Genomic DNA, 19844 nt, shown 5'->3' with positions numbered 1-19844 from the left:
CGATGCACCCTCTGTCCCGCCCATAGCACACACACTTTCTCAGACACGTACATCTGAGGGAAGAGGGACCTCTAGTGGATATCTTGGGTAACTCAACCCTTACAGTCACATAATGCAGGTTTGTTTTAGGATTGTGGTAGGCCTATTGTTTTTCTGTTTGGGAAATTTAGGAATTTGGACTCTATGCATACAATATGTGGTTCAAAACATGAACATATAGGCCTACCAATCTTTTATTTTTTTAATAATATCAGGATTTCTGATAATGATAATGATGACCATACTGCTTACAGGGCTACATGTGTTGTTCGTATACATAATGGACTTAGTACTTGGTTCTTTCCTCAGAGTGATAAATGGTAAATGGTAAATGGTAAATGGACTGCACTTATATAGCGCCTTTTTTCTGCTCCAAAGCTGCTTCAAAGCACTTTACTACGACCTCTCATTCACACACACATTCACACACACATTCACACACCAATGGCGGCAAGCCTGATAGCCTACAACTCAACATTTTCTGCAAAAAACCCATCTCAAAACCATTTCTTATTTCATAGAACTTTATTTTCTAGGAAAAATAGAACATTTTCTAGCGTTTCTTCTTCTTGCAGTCAACGGGCCTCAGTTGCAGTAGTTAGCCAGGTCAAAGATGTTGCAGGGCTTGTGGCAGCATTGCTCTACGATGCCTCTCTTCACAATCATCTCCATCGGGTCCTTGTAGGGGTACTCGGCGACCTCGTTCTCCTGGCCCGACTTCGGGGAGAGGAACCCTGTAAGAGGAGACACAGGTTGTTAGGAGAGTGTCTGTATGGCGGCATTCAGAGCAGTGTAGCCTATGTATATGATGTGTCGGCCTACTCTGGTAGTATTTCTGAATCTCTCTTTCTGTTCGAAATCAAATGTGATGGGTTTGATGTTTCACATACTGTATTGTCACTTTCCAACATTTTTCTTTACCATTTTTATAGTATCTGAAAGCAGTGTTGTGGATCAGCTGAAAATGCTGATTTGGGTTTAAGATCTAATCTAAAAATCTTGATATTCTCTCAGAGAATAGTGCAGCTGCAGTTCAGACGGTTGGTAGGTTCAGAGTGTTGCGGAGGTGTGTCAGCTCACCTAGCATGGAGTTCACGTCTCTCTTGGGGTTGAAGAAGAAGCCTTTCTCTCCACAGACCAGGTAGAGGGCGTCGACCAGGTGAGAGCCACACAGGTGCTGGGGGTTGGCTGCGGCATTGGACCCCGGGGAGGAGAGAGCCAGCAGGACCAGCAGAGAGGCGACCTGAAGCCAGAGGGCCATGATGGGAGCTGGGAGGGAGAGGAGAGAACGACTGTGTTAGCCCGCCAAGCTAAAACTAACATGACATTAGCCAGCAGCACCAACAGTGAGCCTGAGACACAATGACACACAACTTTGTTAGCCTGCTAAGCTAAACACCTAGGCGTTAGAGCCTGTACCTGAAGAGTTAGGTATTATAGACAGAAGATAAAGCGTGATAAAGCATGTTCCAGATTCTAGCTGTATCTGCCGTCTCTAAGATCTGCCATGCTCCCATTCCTAACCATGCAGTGAAGACTGCCAAGGAATAAATGATTATTTAAAACAGTTTACACCTAGCTCTGTCTCTATACATGGCTAACATTGCTATACATGAAATAGTGAATACAAAACAACAACAATTGCACAAAAAAAAGCAATTTCAACTAAATCACAATCTGCTTTGTGAAAAAACGATATTGTTATACCAGTAACCCTCTGGATCTTGATGCTAGCTATTCAGTATCTATCATGACTAACATCGTCCAGGTTTCCATTGTGGTCCCAACCTAGCAGTAGCAGGAAAGGCAGCGACCCCCTGGCTCTTACCTGTGGAGGAGGAGGTGGTGGTGAAGAAGGAGCGTAGGAGAGTTGCAGGAGTCTGATGCTAGACAGAGGAGGTGTGAGGCAGATGATCAGGCCTGTCTCCCATTTATACCCCTGGAGCAGATGGGCCTGGGCTAGGGGAGGCTAGGGCCAGAGACAGAGGTCCCTGTGGCTTCTGCTAGGGTCAGCGGAAAAACAGGAGTATTCCACCCAGGAATCATAATCATGGTAAGTGGCAATCGAATCATGTCCGCTTGGTTAGACGACGTGTGTCTTACTAAGTGGCATTCGAGGGAGAAGTGGACAGCCGGTGAATCGGGCCGTAAGTGATGAGATTGTGTGTGAAGTAGTTGGTGCAGTGGATGGCCTTTGTATCAAGTCAAATCAAGTCAAACCTTATCTATATAGCATACATAGTACATGGATGCAAAACAATGCTCTTCACAGAAAACAAACAATAAATACACATTAATAATCCAATGCAAGACGAGGGATAAAAGGGATGCTTAAATCTCCTTTGGGAGATTTGTCTCACATCTTCCTTCTAACAAGCACAGGTATAACGTTCATCATAAACAACTAGCAACACAGTTCTATTAGATTAGATTAGATTCAACTTTATTGTCATTGCAAAGTACAACGAAATCCAGTTGAGCAGAAGTGCAAATAGTGATATAAAACATTATGTAAAAACATGACAATGATAGGTACAGTATGGCAAGTACAGTAGTTAGAAGTATATACAGTTCAGTTATGAGCTATATGTACAGTTAAAGTAGCTATGTACGGTATGTACAGATGTATAAATAGTGGCGATATCAAAGGAGGGTTTGGGTTAGGGTGAGGGTTACAGATCTGTATTAACAGTGGCAAAATACTACAGTATGGAGAGGACTATGGACCTGGGGTGATAGGACCTTTTCAGCCGCAGCCCCGTCCCTCTGGAACGCCCTCCGCAACCACATCAGACAGGTCAACACCCTCCCAACATTTAAACAGGCCCTCAAAACCCACCTCTTCAAGCTTGCCTTCAGCAGTTAACCCTCTCCCCCCCCCCCCGCTTCCCATGTGTCCCCAGCACTACCATAATTAGGCCCCTATACTTTCTTTTATGTATATATTTTCTTTCTTTTTATTATTACTACTCGATCTTTTCAGTTTGTAAAGCGTCTTTGAGTGTCTAGAAAAGCGCTATATAAGTCTAATGTATTATTATTATTATTATTATTATTATTAATATTATTATTATTATTATTACCAAAGATGGGGAGGGGGCAGATGACCGATGAAGATATGAGACTGAGCTGTCAGCTATACTGCAGGACACAGGTGCTGTTTGTTTGAAGACGCCACTGAGCGACAGCTGGCAGATCAGCCAGTGTCCACCTGGGGAGCAGGTCCTGGAGGTGAGGGTCAGGGAGATGTTGTCATGGAGGTACTTACCCTGTCCTGTCGTCATGTCAACCGGGTGTCACAGGGTGACATATTGCCTATTAAGTAGTAGTGGGGACCAGGAAGAATCAGATCGTTATCTGACAGCTTTGTCTTCCATGATGCAGTGTCAGTGTGTGTCATCCCAAATGAGTGCTGAAAGTGAACAACATTGTTAAGAATGCTGTCCGAACATTCTACATGTGACGTGAAAATGACACGGAATATTCCAAGAATATTGAACGTGTTTTCTTTGTTTTTCTGGGAACTCCATCCATCCTTTTTACTTAGTGGCTCTACTAGACTACTTATTCTTATTTTTTTTAGACATGGGCAGAGCCACAGAGATAGAACAGTTATATATAGAATATGTTCCAGATTAATCACGAGCGTTAACATGTTAACATTGACAGCCCTAATATATATAATAAATATGATAAATTATAAATATTAATTATTGATGAATAATGTATATATTATTCATATCATTACAATATATATATATATATATGTATTTATTTATGTACAGTATATATACAACATATATAGTATAAATATATGGGCAGAACCACAGAGATAGAACAATCATATATAGCGATTGAGAAAACATTGTGCTTCACTTGCAGTACACTATGTATACATCATACAGTATTCATACACAGATACAGTATTCATACACAGATGTCAAGATGTCAAGCCAATGCGCTGCATTTCCCCTCCAGTACTACCCCTCTGTACCAGGAGGTGCTGCACTTGCCTCATGTAACTCAACCTTTAACTCTCTCTCTTACAGGGGAAGCTGGTGGAGGTAGAAATCGGAGTCTGGGCTCATTGTAATGCATAGAATGGAATGAGGAATGGTATCATCCTCATTCCATTTCCTGCATCACAATGAGCCCCTCCACCGATTTCTACCTCCACCAGTCTCCAACTGCTCACGCTGTCATCTTTGCATGGATGGATTATGGGTTGTATTTATGCAAAACATTTCCATCAGGATATACTGTATTTAGATGTCCTCTCCCATCTTCACATGCCTCATAGACTATCCAATACACCTATCCCCAAATCTTCTGGCAGTGTGAATTATGCTGAAAGGTTCTACGAATTTGAAGGAGTCAGGTTTATTTCAGACATCATTGAAAAACTCTTAATAATGACATGTCAAATCAATGCATACCTACATAACTCTTACTATACTCTGACTTTATAATCTTACTGTAGGGTTAAGGTACAGTACAGAGGCTAAACAAACCATACAGTTTATTTCAGTCTTGAAAGATCAATCTGAGCAATGCTGGTAAATGGGTAGAATTTCATGATGTCTGCCTGTTAGTGCGTGGGCTTGATGGCATCTTGTTAGACAGAGGTTACCAGAGGGCATTTATGGGTACGCTAGTCTTACAGTCTCAGAGAAGATCTGTTTTTTTATTGAATCTGTACATTACCATATAAAACTTTGCACTTTACTGTATAGCTTGCTGTAAATCCTGCTGTAAATACTGCTACTTATCACCTCTAACCTAATCGAATCTAAACCAGCAGTAAATAACACAATGTACAGAAATATAAACTACTGTCTATTCAGATCCAGGGAACATTGTCTTGTTTGCATCTTGATCACACTCCCATAGTGATAATGATGTATAATATAGTGTTTCATCTTTTCCCCCCGTAGCACTATATCAGATTAAAACTTTGCTACTTCAAGGCTTTGAGGTAGAAGCCATAGACATAAACTCATGCAATTCCTGCAATTCCTGCAGATTGTTCAGGTGCACTTTCAAGCTGTTAATCTCCCGTTCTACAACATCCCAAAGTTGTTCTATTGGATTCAGATCCGGTGACTGGGAAGGCCATTAAAGAACACTGAACTCATTGTCATGTTAATGAAACCAGTTTGAGACAACTTTTGCTTTGTGACATGACATGGTACATTATCATGCTGGTAGTAGCCATTAGAAGATGGGTACATTGTGGCCATGAGAGATGCACATGGTCAACAACCATACTCAAATAGGCTGTGGCATTCAAGCGATGATTGATTGGCATTAACGGGCCCAAAGTGTGCCAAGAAAACATTCCCCACACCATTACACCACCTCCACCAGCTTGGACTGTTGACAAAAGGCAGGTTGGGTCCATGGATTCATGCTGTTGCTGCCAAATTCTGAAACTACCATCTGTGTGCCTCAGCAGAAATCAAGATTCCAGTTTTTTTTGTTTTTCCAGTCTTCAACTGTCCAGTTCTGGTGATCCTGTGCCCACTGCAGCCTCAGCTTTCTGTTCTTGCTGACAGAAGTGGAACCCGACGTGGCCTTCTGTTGTTGTAGCCCATCGGCCTCACGGTTCGACGCGTTGTGCATTCTGAGATGCTTTTCTGCTCACCAATATTGTTGCCAATTCTGATGGTTGATTACCATGAACATTACCAGAAACTGCCGGTCCATATCTGCAGAATTTTATGCATTGCCCTGCTGCCACACGATTGGCTGAATAGATAATTGCATGAATGAGAAGGTGTGCAGTACAGGTGTTCCTAATAAAGTGTTCGGTGAGTGTATACGGTACTGTAGGGTAGACAAACATATTATACATGCGTTGTACATGATACCATTCCTGATTCCATTCCATGCATTACAATGAGCCCGTCCTCCGATTTCTACCTCCACCAGCCTTCATTGATGCATAGCTGCCTATTAGTGATGTCGAAAAAACAGTGGTATGGCACAGTAGGCAGGAGATGAGTTTCCTTTGTCCTTGGAGCGCTCACAGAAACAGATACATATATAGAGAGAAATAGAATGAGCAATAGACATTCTCATCAGCATTCTCATTCTTTTTCTATGGTTTCATCCTTGTAGATGTTATCTAGAGACATTGCTTCTGTTGTTGTTCACTTGAAATAGACGCGCCTCTCCTTGATCTCTGCGCTGGAGAACAGAGACACAATGTAACTGTGAATAAAATCTTCCCCCACAGTCCCTTTGCTTGTACAGAGTGTGATATGGAGTACGGAGTCTGTATAGGGAGAGAGAATCTATACTAAATAAATATATAAATATCATATATGCCATTTAGCTGCCGCTTTTATCCAAAGCGACTTACATTGCAGCGAGGGCACACATTTTTCAGTATATCTGATCCCAGCAGAAATTAAACCCTCAACCTAAGGTCCTAGACGTTGTTACCGCCATACCAACTGAGCCACAGGAGGAAATTCTAATGCATCTAGTTTCAATGCGAGTGTATCCCAGCCCAAGTCATGTTTCAACAGTAAATCGCCACTTTTGGTTGTCTTTGAGTCCAAATTTAGTCATTAAGTTCTTAAAGCTCATCCTCTTTTTTCTTTTCTTTTGGAGCTTTTATTATCTCCGTGTGAGTTGTACTGTGTGCATCTACTATCTCACGTCAAGTAGAATAATAATAATGTATGCCATTTAGCTGACGGCTGTTCACTCCAAACTGTGACATGTACAAAACATAACTCCCAGTTACGATAACGGCGGTGAACGTTGTCAGTTATCTTGTGTCTTGAAACAGAAAGCGCACGCGTTGCATGAAGCTCTCGCGCACTGAAACAAATGGGAATATAGGCTGTGTTCGTAAGTTCGCTCTGGAATCTGATCAGCACTCGTGGAATGCCTCTTATCCAATCAAATGTCTTAGTCCCGTTATGACGTTGGACCCAGTGTGCGCTCAGGCGCTCTCGGAGCGAATTTACGAACGCAGCCATAGACACCGTGTCAAACTTATTCACGTCACCGCGGGCTTGACAGGGATAGGCCTAGCACTGTTTCTGCATTCAAAGACACACTAGCTATATCGTTGCTTTGCTTGTTTTACGAGATCACACGACTGGTTTGTGCAAAATAGGCAAACAGTCAAACAATATTGTTATTACAGTTTTTTTTATTATTTAGAATATGGCCAAACCACAACTTGAAACAATAACAAACACAAAAAGTAGGCCTACTTTGATTTTTTTTTTTTTTTGGGAATTTTGAATGTATTGAATGCAGTTTTTTATTTATTTAGAATATGGCCAAACCACAGGTACAACTTGAAACAATAACAAACACAAAAAGTAGGCCTACTACTACTACTAAAATGATGTCTAAGTCAGAGGGGTTGGGGTGGGATCCACAGGCTCGGGACACTCCTTGATCTCCTTCTCCTGCCCTTGTTCCCCAGGGGAGCCAGAGATCGCAGCCTTGCAGTGGAGAGATTCTTGCAGCCTCACGAGGATCCTGGTCAACCGCTCTATAGACAGACAGGGAGACAGGCAAGAGGCGGGTGGGTTATCAGTGTGTACAGTCAAAGTTTGGTATGACCTGAAAAATAGAATCTTTATACATTCAATCATAACATAGGGCCACTTCACACACCACCGTTTTCAACAGGGGATTTTATGTAGGGTGGAGAAATGACTACTTGCTAATAGGTGCAAAAATAGGCCTACTTTGCTAGTGTTTTCCTAGGGACATCATCACACATTCTGCACACAGAACTCAGAATGTATGTCACCGTTACCTGACTTCATTTCCACGTCTTCAATCATTCTCTCTAAATCCTTGTTCAACATAATCAACTCCATCATGTCCATCAACTTCTCAGCAATGTAGTGCAGCTTCTCGCAGGCTGACGGAGAATCTCCCATCGACAAACCCGGAGATGAGTTCAAGACCTGGTTCCCCAGGCCTTAATATGCCATCAAGGACCCCAATTGAAATAAGCCAGTGGCTTTCTTGGGTTTTTATCCTTTTAGTTGACCTTGTATGTAATATGTACTTTCATGTACCTACTTCTGCAAATCTTCTAATAAAGTTTTCAATCAATCAATCAAAACCCCATAAGGGGCCAAACCCCAGCGAGTAACCACCAGAGGTAAAGGGGTAATATCGCCATCCTACGAAGGGGACGTCGAGTTATTCGCGGTTGACACAGCTAGCTAGCTAGCTACAGTTAACTAGGTTTCAAACTTGACAAGCTGACTTACTCAAATGTATTGAAATATTGAAACCATATTATGTGAGCTTGACATATCAGGCGTTTAATAAAGTAGCTCCTTATTTATTTATGTGTACAAAACATAACTCCCACTTACGATAACGGCGGTGAACGTTGTCAGTTATCTTTTAAACAGAAAGCGCGCGGCCGCGGGTTGCATGAAGCTCTCGCGCACTGAAACAAATGGCTGTGTTCGTACATTCGCTCTGGAATCTGATCAGCACACGTGGAATGCCTCTTATCCAATCAAATGTCTTAGTCCCCGTTATGACGTTGGACCCAGTGTGCGCTCCGGCGCTCTTGGAGCAAATTGACGAACGCAGCCATAGACACCGTGTCAACCTTATTCACACTTTTATCCTCTTAGGTTTTTTCTCATTCTTTTATTTTCTCTCTCTGTTTATATTCATTAAATGTTATATATATTATATAATATATAATATATAATATATATATATAACATATTATATATATATATATATATTATATTATATTATATTATATTATAATTATTATTTTCTCTCTCTGTTTATATTCATTAAATGTTATATATATATTTATATATATATTATATATTTATATATATATATATATTCACACAATTTGACCTGCATGAGAAGTATTGCAACCGTGTATGAAATGTGTCATATACGTCTGATTTGATTGGTTTAATATGCCATGAATGTTAACTACTATCTATTTATTCCCATGCTATTTTTCTTTTCTTGTTTTGTGTATAGAGATTACCGGTTAGTAGCAAATGCAATAATGAACAGACAGCTCAACTGTAAAAGCCTAGTGGGACTGTTTAATGCTAATGTAGGCTACATGTGGATTTGAGTTGATTCTAAATGGACTTTTAATAGTTTTAATTCCACATTTAATTCAGTTATTGCTTGGAGTGGAACTGGAAGGAACCTCTGACAATCTTCTGGGACATACTGTAAGAGAAAGATGGACACAATGCTAGTTGATTAATTAACACCCAGGGCAGATTGAAAATCGTTCCAAATTAGGACTTATTGAAATGGACGATGTCTTTTGAAGGGGGCTAGCCAAGTGGAGAAGAATATTCACACATCTATCATTGAAATGAAATTGCAAGTTCACATAATGGAGAGGTAATAATTACTTTTCTTTCAGTGACCAATATAACAACTCTGGGGAGAACAGGGCAGCAGTGTGACCTACATGTCTGTGTATTGTGTTAGCTTGTGCTGAAATGAGAGAGAGAGAGAGAGAGAGAGAGAGAGAGAGAGAGAGAGAGAGAGAGAGAGAGAGAAGAAGAAGATAGAGAAAGAAGGAAGAAATGGGAATTGAAGTGAAACCTGACTGAATAGTCAGGAAGATTCATTGTCAAGGCACATGACTTGGCACCGAGATTTTTGCACAATGACATTAAATCCTCTGTTCTACTCTGAAATAAATGACAATGATGTCCTATGTCTTTCGCTCCAGTCATTTTCTCATCTCTGATTCTGACTCTACCCTGGATAACTGAAATTATATTTTAAAAAAATTGGGTACTGTGATTGAGATATTCAGCAGATGATGGATCTACTCTTGTCTGTCTACAGCGTCAGGATTAGCCTCTGTGTGATGATGGGTACGTGAAGACACTGACGTGGCGCAATTACATGTGAGAGTGAGAGAGAGAGAGAGAGAGAGAGAGAGAGAGAGAGAGAGAGAGAGAGAGAGAGAGAGAGAGAGAGAGAGAGAGAGAGAGAGAGAGAGAGACAGAGTAACTGCAGGAGGGAGAGATAGAGGGTGGGAGAGAGGGTTAGGGATAAAGATATATATATAGAGAGAGATCGCGATGAACATCTAACTGCATGTTTAGCACATCACAACATGCTGATAGAACATCAACATACTAAAAACACATAACTACACATAATTAGATGATCACACAGTCCTTGTTTTTGAACACGTCCTAAAAAGTAGGTTTGTTTACAAGCCATGCATCACTCTCCCAGTAGCCTGAAGCAGGACGGCAGACGATAGTGAATCCAATTCACAAATTCTGAGTATTTAGTGATCCTAAAACTGTTGTTTGTTATATTGAGTTGGTTAGGATATATTGAGTTCAACACTTAAACTTTTGTAATATGAAAAAAAAGAAACAGAAAACACATTTAAAACAATGTCTACAGCACATTAGTATTTGAACAAAAGAAGCATTATTTGAATAATTATTTGAATAATTATTTTATAATTATCATGTCATTTTGAAGGTGACAGTGATCCGCCTAAATGCAACCTCTTTGAAATCCATTCTCTCAGTACAGTATGTACTCTGACCAACACTACTGGTAGAGCTTCAGTCTTGAGTATTTTCCATCAATATAGTTTCAACATTTTCAGAGTTCACCAGACAGAATTACCTCAGCATGTGTTAACATGGATAGCGGTACAGAGGAAAACAACAAGTTGAAGTTGACCTCATCTTCCTGTGTGCCGTGCCACACTTCCAGGTAATTACTGCTGATTGGTCACATGAAGTGTTGTCTTTCATCGCGTTAAGCAGACAGCCTCAGCCTCAGAGGAATACATAATTGTTTTAATTGGTTCAGAAAAACACCAAACACCAGTTCTTTGAACTGTAAAGGTTGAATAATTAAACATTCATGTTTCACTTTTAGCCACTAGTCTAGACAACCGCTTTTTCAAACTAAAACTAAACATGCAGAAAAGAGCCTCACTTTTGGAAGCTTATTGGGAGGATGTGTTGTTAATTGTTCAGTACAAGCGACTGTTTGATGGGAGATAAACTGCTGTTGACATAGCAGGCTGGAGAGGGCACCATCAAAGAGCAGGACGTCCAGTAATCTTGGTTCTACTTAAACCCCTAATTTCTGCATCATACACAGTAACTTAGATTCTATGATCTTGTGATTAGACATATCAAAGACAAATCCACACTATGTTTTTCTATTCTAATCACTGGCTGTTGGCTGCAGATCAAACGATATCTGTGATTATTATTGGATACGTATACATCCCGTTTCATTGAATGCTTGAGTGTGATCAAAGAGAATAAAGCATCAAAAGCATAACAAAGAGTTATATAGGACACACCATTGGACTGGAGGTAAAGCAAGACTCACTTCAGTGTTCTACTGCAGGCTATTGTAAACCACTGTTTACAAGTCTACAGTTTCATCTGTAGACTTTATCTCAGAGAGCTAACACAGTCTAGTAGCGTGTAGACCCAGCCGATCAGATCCTAGGCTTTAGCTCGGAGGGCTATGTAGTGTCCAGACAACCTGGATTCGATACCGGTTGGTCATACTTATATATCAGCGCATCCCTGCTGTGGGGAGGGCTGTGATCTGGAAGGAAAAGTGTTATGATGAGTCATGTAGTTGTTGTTGTTGTTGTTGTTGTTGTGGTTGTTTGTTATTGTGTTTATTGTGAGACACAGATTTGTCCTTGTCCTGTCCCCGTGTCCTCTTAACCGAGGGTGTGATCATCAGAGTGTAACCCTGTTAGTTTGGTACACCTCCTCCTCCATTCCTATTTCCTAGCCATGCATTATTCATCCGCACACACACACACACACACACACACACACACACACACACACACACACACACACACGGCAACAAGTGGGAATGTGACGGGCGTGTGATGTGTGAAGATAACATCATAGCACCAGAGGAATTACTCAGCACTGAGTAAGGACCAGATAACGGAACTGGGGAAAGCTGCTTTCACTCACTGTGTTCCTAGAAGTTAGACTGACCTACAGGCCTTTACAACCGGACAGGCTGGTACCTGGAGGTGGTTTAAGTCGCTAGTGAAGGATCTGTTTTTGTACGTGTGGTTAGAGTATTCATGTAAAAGGCGGTATTGTGTTGTTTGTAACAGTTTTTAGTATTTGTTTTATTTTATTTATTTGAACTTTGGTTTATGTAAGTCAGGGCCCTGCTGTAAAGGAGACGCTGCGGGGGTATTCCATCAACATCGCTAAAAGAAAATCCAGGTTTAGTCTGACAAAGTCTCGCGAGGGTTCCTAAAAATATACAGGCATATTCCGATAAATCTCGCGAGAGTTATCAAAAATAAGCCAGGATTTTCCTTTAGCGACGTTGATGGAATACCCCCCTGGTCTCAGTCAGGTTTACCTGAATAAATCAAGCTTAAATAAAATACAACAAAAAAAATCATGACCAGCTTGGCTCTGCTCCTTGATTATACATGTATTCAGCTATCTTTCTCCACACACACCGGTCTGCACGTACACATTTGGGACCGGTGTGGTTGTTTGTTGCATTTCGATGAGCGCGTCCTCCGGTTTCTACCTCCGACAGCCTCCTCTGATCTGTAACCAGGCTACGAGGATACTGACGCCACTGAAGTTCTGTTCAGTTGTACAACAGTAAAACCTCTTCACTGTTCTATAGGAATGATCACTGCACACAATATAATACAAAGAGTGTCTCCCTACCCAGCCTTCCCAGGCATATAACAAAAAAAAGTCACTTCACCTCCATGGACAAATAAGATTAATAGTACAAAGAATACACACAATAGAGCACAGAATACCCACAACAGAACACGTAATACACACAGTGTTGTGATTGGTACAATGTGACAAACACAGATGATTCTTGCAGCCTCAAGGTGACTTCGAAGCTTTTAACAACACAACTAGTATTTGTTACTGTTAGTGTTGTTCAGATGGAGACAAATGTCATTGTCTCCAGAATCTTTATCTAAAACAGCCTATGTAAGCAAGATCCCTGTGTCACTGTCAGATTTGCATATAGATAGACACATTCCTTGGATGTCAAGGCCCTCAAACTGCACATTCAACAATTTGAAGACGGTTTTCTCAGTGTCAGAGTTTATTGTGAAGCAGTTGGATTATATATTTGTAGCTCCCATTTAAGAAGGAAAACAAATATGTCACGGATATACTTTATCTATGTCCTTATTTGTCTAGTTAAAAACTGGCTCCGTCCCTGCCGCACTGAAGTTGGCTGCTGTCACACATCCTAAAGCAGCAGGGCCTGGACCCAGACAGCCTCAGTCATTTCCAGCCCATCTCCAACCTTCCCTTTCTCAGCAAGATTCTAGAACGTGCCTCTCATCTCCAGAACCATATGTCACACTACCAACTGTTTGAACCACTACACTGCCGGATTCAGGGCCAAGCACAGCACTGAAACAGCTCTGGTCAAGGTGGTCAATGACCTCCTCTTGGCTGCGGCTGATGGCAATATCAAACCCATTCTCCTTGACTTTTGATAGTATCTCACGAACCACCCTCCCGGACCGACTTGAGACGACCCTCTGCATCACTGGAACACCCCTGGCTCCGTTCAAATCATACCTGTCCAACATCATAATCGGGATCCGATGTAATGATCAGACTTTTCTTTGAAAAATGTATGATGAATACATTTCCGCGTTGTTGAAAATCAATGACACATCACTTTTAATGAAAGCTTAAAGTCTGCACTTCAATTGCATCTCGGTTGTTTCATTTAAAATCCATTGTGGTGGCGTACAGAGCCAGAACTATAGAAATTGTGTCACTGTCCAAATATTTCTTGTCCTAACTGTATACCTGTGTCTCTTTGTGGAATTTTCCGCCAAATCCTGTATGTGGATCCTAGTGCCCAGCAGTATTTACATTTTGTGATTCTTTTCTTTTTTTATTTTTTTTATCCCTTTTTCACCCAATTTGGTATCCAATTATACCCAACCTAGTGTCCAATTATCCCCTGTCGCCTATTGCGTAGGATCGGCCGCACGCGCACCCCGTGGCCGGCAGCCCAGATGAGAGAGCCGATAGACTAGCTACCGGCCCCTCGAGCCCAACACTGTTATTCCGGCACCAGACGGGGGCGGTGTTGCGCGACGGATCCTTATCCGGAAATAGCCTATACCACCCTCGGGAGCGGCCGTCCAATATGCTGCTCCCCGTGGGCCCCGGCCATATCCGGGTCTGGCGAGACCGGGTTTCGATCCCAGTCCCCAGTGGGCAGCTTGCACCAGAGACTGATGCTTAGACCGCTGCGCCACCACGGGGCCCTACATTTTGTGATTCTAATGAGGTCATCAGTGCGAGCCAGGCTTTCATGATAGGCATTCCGCTGTAGGCCATCTGTATAAAGGTCTAGTATGGACTGTAGGTTTTACCTTTAAATGAATCAGCAGCCATCAAGGAATGAGATCAAGACAAGGCAAGGCAAGGCACATTTATTTGTACAACACATATTCATACAACTGAATGCAAATGCATAGTGTATTACAGAACAATAAATACATGAAAGACATTAAAAAAAAAATATGCAATAAAATAACAATAAAAAAGTGTAAAACATTTTAAATAAAAATATATAAAAACAAATCAGTCTGTTAAATGCCGAGCCTAAACTGTCACCATGTAATATACAGTAAATTAAAAGCTGAACGGAACAAGTGCAGTATAGCGAGAACACATGATGAAGAGCGTTCAGTGAAGTGTGCCATGCAGGTCCAAACAAAATGTTTTTAAAAAATCTGTTGTCGGGTAGGACACTGGCTCTCTCTCACACTCTGCGTGCCTATTTCATGATTGTTTTGTTTACAAGGATATGCACATGTGTGGCGCTCTTAGGAAAAATGCCATAATCACGTTTTTTTTTTACGTTTAGTGTGGCCAGCAGGCCAGGGGCAGCAACACGCAAAACGGCATGCTGGAAGTGTCAAGGTAGTCGACGACATCAATGATCTTCAGCCCATCTAACACAAATTTGTATCTACCCCCTCTCTATCTTCCTCTCCATCTATCCTCCCTCTCCATCTCCATCTCCATCTCCCCCTCCCTCTCCCACTCCCTCTCCTCCTCCCCCTCCATCTCCCTTTCAATCTCAATCTCTGTCTCACTCGCACTCCTTCCCTCATCTCCCTCTCTCTCCATCTCAATCACCACCCCCACCGCCCTCATCTTATTTGTCACTGAGCAATTGTAACGTGAGATTGCCCACCTTTCTGTCTGACAGGTACACACATCAGCTTGACCTTCTCTCTCAGACACTCTCCTGAGACAGCTGCTTACTGCACCAGCAGGCCCTTTCCACCAGGGGGCGATAAAGCAGGTGTGCTGTGCATTGTCTTGTCCATCTCTGCAGTTATAGAGGCTCTTGGGCTGAACCCTTTAAAGAAACCAGTAACGTTTCCATTGGTTAGTTATTGATTGTGCTCCTCATTAGCTTTTAAAATCTTTTTTTTGCTCTGCTATGCAGTGGGAAGCCAAGTCATTTCCCAGCTTGTGTTGTTGTAGATTGTAGAGTAAGTTGCGTCTAATGTCGTCCTGATCGGCCGCCCGCGGGCTTCAGTCTGGTACACACGCACAGGCACGCGCACACACACACACACACACACACACACGCGCACGCACACACGCACACAGCACTTGATATAACTATCACTAACTTTCACTGCAGGACCTGGAACCCTCTGAAAAAATACTCTCTCCACCCCCCCACTCTCACACCTACTGTCCCTATATACTGCACCCCCCCCCTCTCTCTTTCTCTATTTCTCTCTTCTTTCTCTCTCTCTCTCTCTCTCTCTCTCTCTCTTGTATTGTTCTTCCCATGATGGATGTACGTTTATCTCGTAGATAGTAATAGTTATTTGTCTGTATTATCTTGTAGATAGTACTAGTTTTTTTCTTATGTCTGTCTTACATGTAACGATGAATTGAAAATCAAGGACCCCAATTGAAATAAGCCAGTGGCTTTCTTGGGTTTTTATCCTTTTAGTTGACCTTGTATGTAATATGTACTTTCATGTACCTACTTCTGCAAACATTCTAATAAAGTTTTCAATCAATCAAAAAAACTCTCTCTCTCTCTCTCCTGATAGGCCAGTGATGCATGCAAAGGCCACCCCCCCTCCTCTTGCTCTCTATCTCTCTCTTCACCCTCCCCCCTCTCTCTCTCATCTCCCCCCCCCTCTCTCTCTCTCTCATCCCCCCCCCCTCTCTCATCACCCTCACCCTCTTCTCCACCCACTCTCTCTCTCTCTCTCCTATCTCTTTCTGCTGGTAGGCCATGTTCCCCTCAGAGACATCTCTCTGCTGCAATTTTTTACCACCCTCTTCTCCTCCACCCCACCTCTGCATGCAAAGGCCACCCCTCCTCTCTCTCTCACCCCCCCCCTCTCTCTGTCCCATCACCCTCCTCTCCTCCACCTCACCCCCCACCCCTCTCTCTCTCTCTCTCTCTCTCATCGTCCCTCCTCTCCTCCCCCTCTCCCCCCCCCCCCCCTCTTTCCTCCCAATCTGCATTATTTCCATTGCCTCGCAGAGAGAAGATTGCATTTTGGTCAGGCAATTATAGGACTACAACATTGTGCGGCAAACATCACTGACACCTCTGTTACCGCCAGCAGACACGAGGCCGAGGGTACAGGTATTGAGTTGTATCACGAGCGTCACCCGATCCACCAGGAAACTCATACAAACTTCTTCTAGGCTGCGTGCCATAACTAAAGCCAGCCCTGTATCTGCAACAGCAGCTCTCAGATGTACACATTCATCTCATCCGGACAGCACACAGAGACAGAGGGAGTGAAGGTAATGGAAAACATACAGTGCCGTGTACCGCTGGAAAATCAGAACGTGTCCAATTTATAGAGACTTGCTGGTTCAGCTCTCCAGAGGGTGTGGGGGGTTGGGGTAGGGGGGTGAGGTTGGGGGTGGTGTAGGGGGGTGGGGGCGGTGTGTGTGTGTGTGTGTCGGGGGGAGGGGGGGGATGATGGCAGGATGATGACAGCTTCCTAAATGACTCGGGAAGGGGAACACATTCACACAACCAAGGCAATAACCAAGCTTCACCGCAGTGGGTGTACAGAGAGATATCCTAAAGATAACAGCAGACAGTATGCGGCTTCACACGGCTCCCCAGGCTGAGGACTAGGCTTTAGGTCAGAGGGCTAACGACAACGTCTTGTGGAGCACAGGAGATCCAGTGAGGTATTCTATGAACCCTGCAAAAAGGAAAATCTAGGCTTATTTGGATAAATTGCGATAATTTCAGTGTGAGTTACGTTCCCTGAATGTGGCTGGAAGAAATCGCTGCTGAGTTACCATGGCAACTTATGTCGAAGAACTAACCTGGTACCTACCAGGTTAACTGTCAAGATTAAGTTAGATGCGTGCCAAAAATGTCTAACAGGCGGAACCAAAATCCCGAAAGACAGTTCCGTCAAGTGTCTTTTTGGAAACATAATGTGACAAACATTGATTTGTGACAAATGTGACAAGGCAAGAATGTACGTTTTACTTAAGTTCCAAAGAACGTATTAATGAAAATAAACAAGTTAAGAAAATTCACTGTCTTTGAAAGCCATTATAGATAGATAGATAGATAGATAGATAGATCAGATAGAAAAAATCAGATTAAAAGACCCGAACTACCCACTGTACATACTTTGTGTTTTGTCCCCCGCCCCCACCTGTGGTGTATGTCCCCACCTGTCCTACCCGCTGTACATACCTTATGTTTTGTTGTATTGTTCTTCCCATGATGGATGTATGTTTATCTTGTAGATAGTAATAGTTATTTGTCTGTATTATCTTGTAGATAGTACTAGTTTCTTTTGTCTGTCTTACATGTAACGATGAACTGAAAATCAAGGACCCCAATTGAAATAAGCCAGTGGCTTTCTTGGGTTTTTATCCTTTTAGTTGACCTTGTATGTAATATGTACTTTCATGTACCTACTTCTGCAAATCTTCTAATAAAGTTTTCAATCAATCAATCAAGATAGAGACAAGCTGAATTGTGTTATTGGAATGACTTGTGTCTTAAATCACAGTCGACATTAACTCTAACCAGGTTTTTTCAATTAATCACTGATGTAGTTATCAACGTACGTGAAATATCCCCCTGGTTTGCCTCTGTTGTTTTCTGTTCAGCTCTGCCATAGTCTATTAAGGTAGTGGGAGATGCCTTGTTTCTCTGTTTCACGTGTGGGTAGGAGGGCAGAATATTAAAGCATTAACCTTTTATACGCCATTTCAGTGACTCTGACCATTTCTTATGTTGTGGCTGGCTTCATGTGTACAGCTTTTTGACCACTGTGGTTTAGTCCCTTTTGTTTCCGTGGGACACTTTCAGCTGTAACGACATCATGAAACCTATAGGTGTGAACTGGAATATACATTATATAACGGCATAGAAGAACTGATCGTTCCAGTGTAGGCCGAATTAATATGGCTTTTCATCACACTTAAACAGAGTCTTTAGTAACAGATTCATGTGTAACATAGTAACATAGTCATGGCGCTCTATCTTCTTCTTTTTTTTGCCAGAACACTTACAGGACAGCACCATGTCCACTGACATGTCAGTACGCCACAGATGAAAGATTCCACCCCTTCACTTGACTGAACTCTGCTAGATACTGTACATCAGCTGGGTCGGAGTCAGCGGTCCATCCCATCCATATGTGTGTGTGCGCAGGTGTGTGTGTGTGTGTGTGTGTGTGTGTGTGCGCGTGTGTGTGTGTGTGTGTGTGTGTGTCTGTGTGTGTGTGTGTGTGTGTGTGTGTGTGTGTACGGGCCAACAACATAAGCGTATGCCTCCCCTGTCTGAGACAGCAGTCCCCTCAGTAATCATCGTGTGAGATGAATGATACAGTGCAGAGACTGACAATTGCATAGCTACGCCTGCCTTGTTAACTAGGCCTTGTCTCTCGGACACAGAAATCACTCCACTCCACAAAAGAGACTAATTAGAGATAAGGGGAAAACAACAATACTGCCATCATAAATTACCCACGTCTGTCTCTGCTTTTCCTCTCTCTCTCTCTCTCTCTTTCTCTCTCTCTCCCTCTTTCTCTCTTTCTCTCTCTCTCTCTCTCTCTCCCTCTTTCTCCCCCCTCCCCCCCTCTCTGCTTTTTCCCATTCTTCCCTCTTCTGTCAGCAAGCGCGCGTTCTCACGGTCTGTCGTATAAAAGGAGTGGGAAGACTGAACAGTAAATTAAATTAATGTTAGCCTTTTTCGCCATCATTCATCATTCCAATAAAATGATTAGAGCTGTTGTAAGTACATCGTTAAAAAGCCAAAGCATAATAGAGCCATTAAAAAGTCATTAAAGCTATTCGGCATGAAGGTCTGTGCTGTGAGGGGGGTGGGCACATCAGGCAGAATTAGCTACTGGCTCCCTGGACCGATGGGGGGGTTGTGGGGGGGTTGAAAGGGAACGTGAACTACTGTATAGACCAAACAGGGGACAGTGGTGACTCAGCGACACATAAACAAAAGGATGCGAAGTGCAGATATACTGTAGTACCTCGTAGACAAACTGCTGAGGTGATTTGGAATCACGATGAGGACGCCCTGTCTGAGACATTAACTCAAGTGGGTGTAGCCCTCTGAACTCGAGGGTGACTTCTTGGACTAATGGTAAACGCTTATGTGTTCTGGGTTCGAACCCCTGCCTCTCACATAAACAGGTCCCGTGTCGATAAAGAGACATGGAAAAGGAGGAACTAGGAGAACTATACAAGGGGGGGAAATACCGGCCTAGTTGC

General features: G+C 42.6%; 1 protein-coding gene across 1 annotated transcript; it reads right to left on the bottom strand.

Moving 5' to 3' along the window:
* Positions 1-624: 624 nt before the first annotated feature.
* On the bottom strand, positions 625-1904 carry ins (preproinsulin; the record flags this gene model as incomplete). The annotated part of the gene is made up of 3 exons (XM_080549879.1): positions 1868-1904; positions 1120-1308; positions 625-773 (listed from the first exon to the last, which is right to left on the bottom strand). Exons 2-3 carry the CDS (start codon positions 1298-1300, stop codon positions 625-627), a joined length of 330 nt encoding a protein of 109 aa, XP_080406005.1. The 5' UTR covers positions 1301-1308; positions 1868-1904.
* Positions 1905-19844: the final 17940 nt, after the last annotated feature.

The sequence above is a fragment of the Nansenia antarctica genome (genome assembly GCF_963989245.1).
Source record: "Nansenia antarctica genome assembly, chromosome: 20".
Lineage (NCBI taxonomy): Eukaryota > Metazoa > Chordata > Actinopteri > Argentiniformes > Microstomatidae > Nansenia > Nansenia antarctica.
This window is presented reverse-complemented; position numbering and strand designations above follow the sequence as displayed.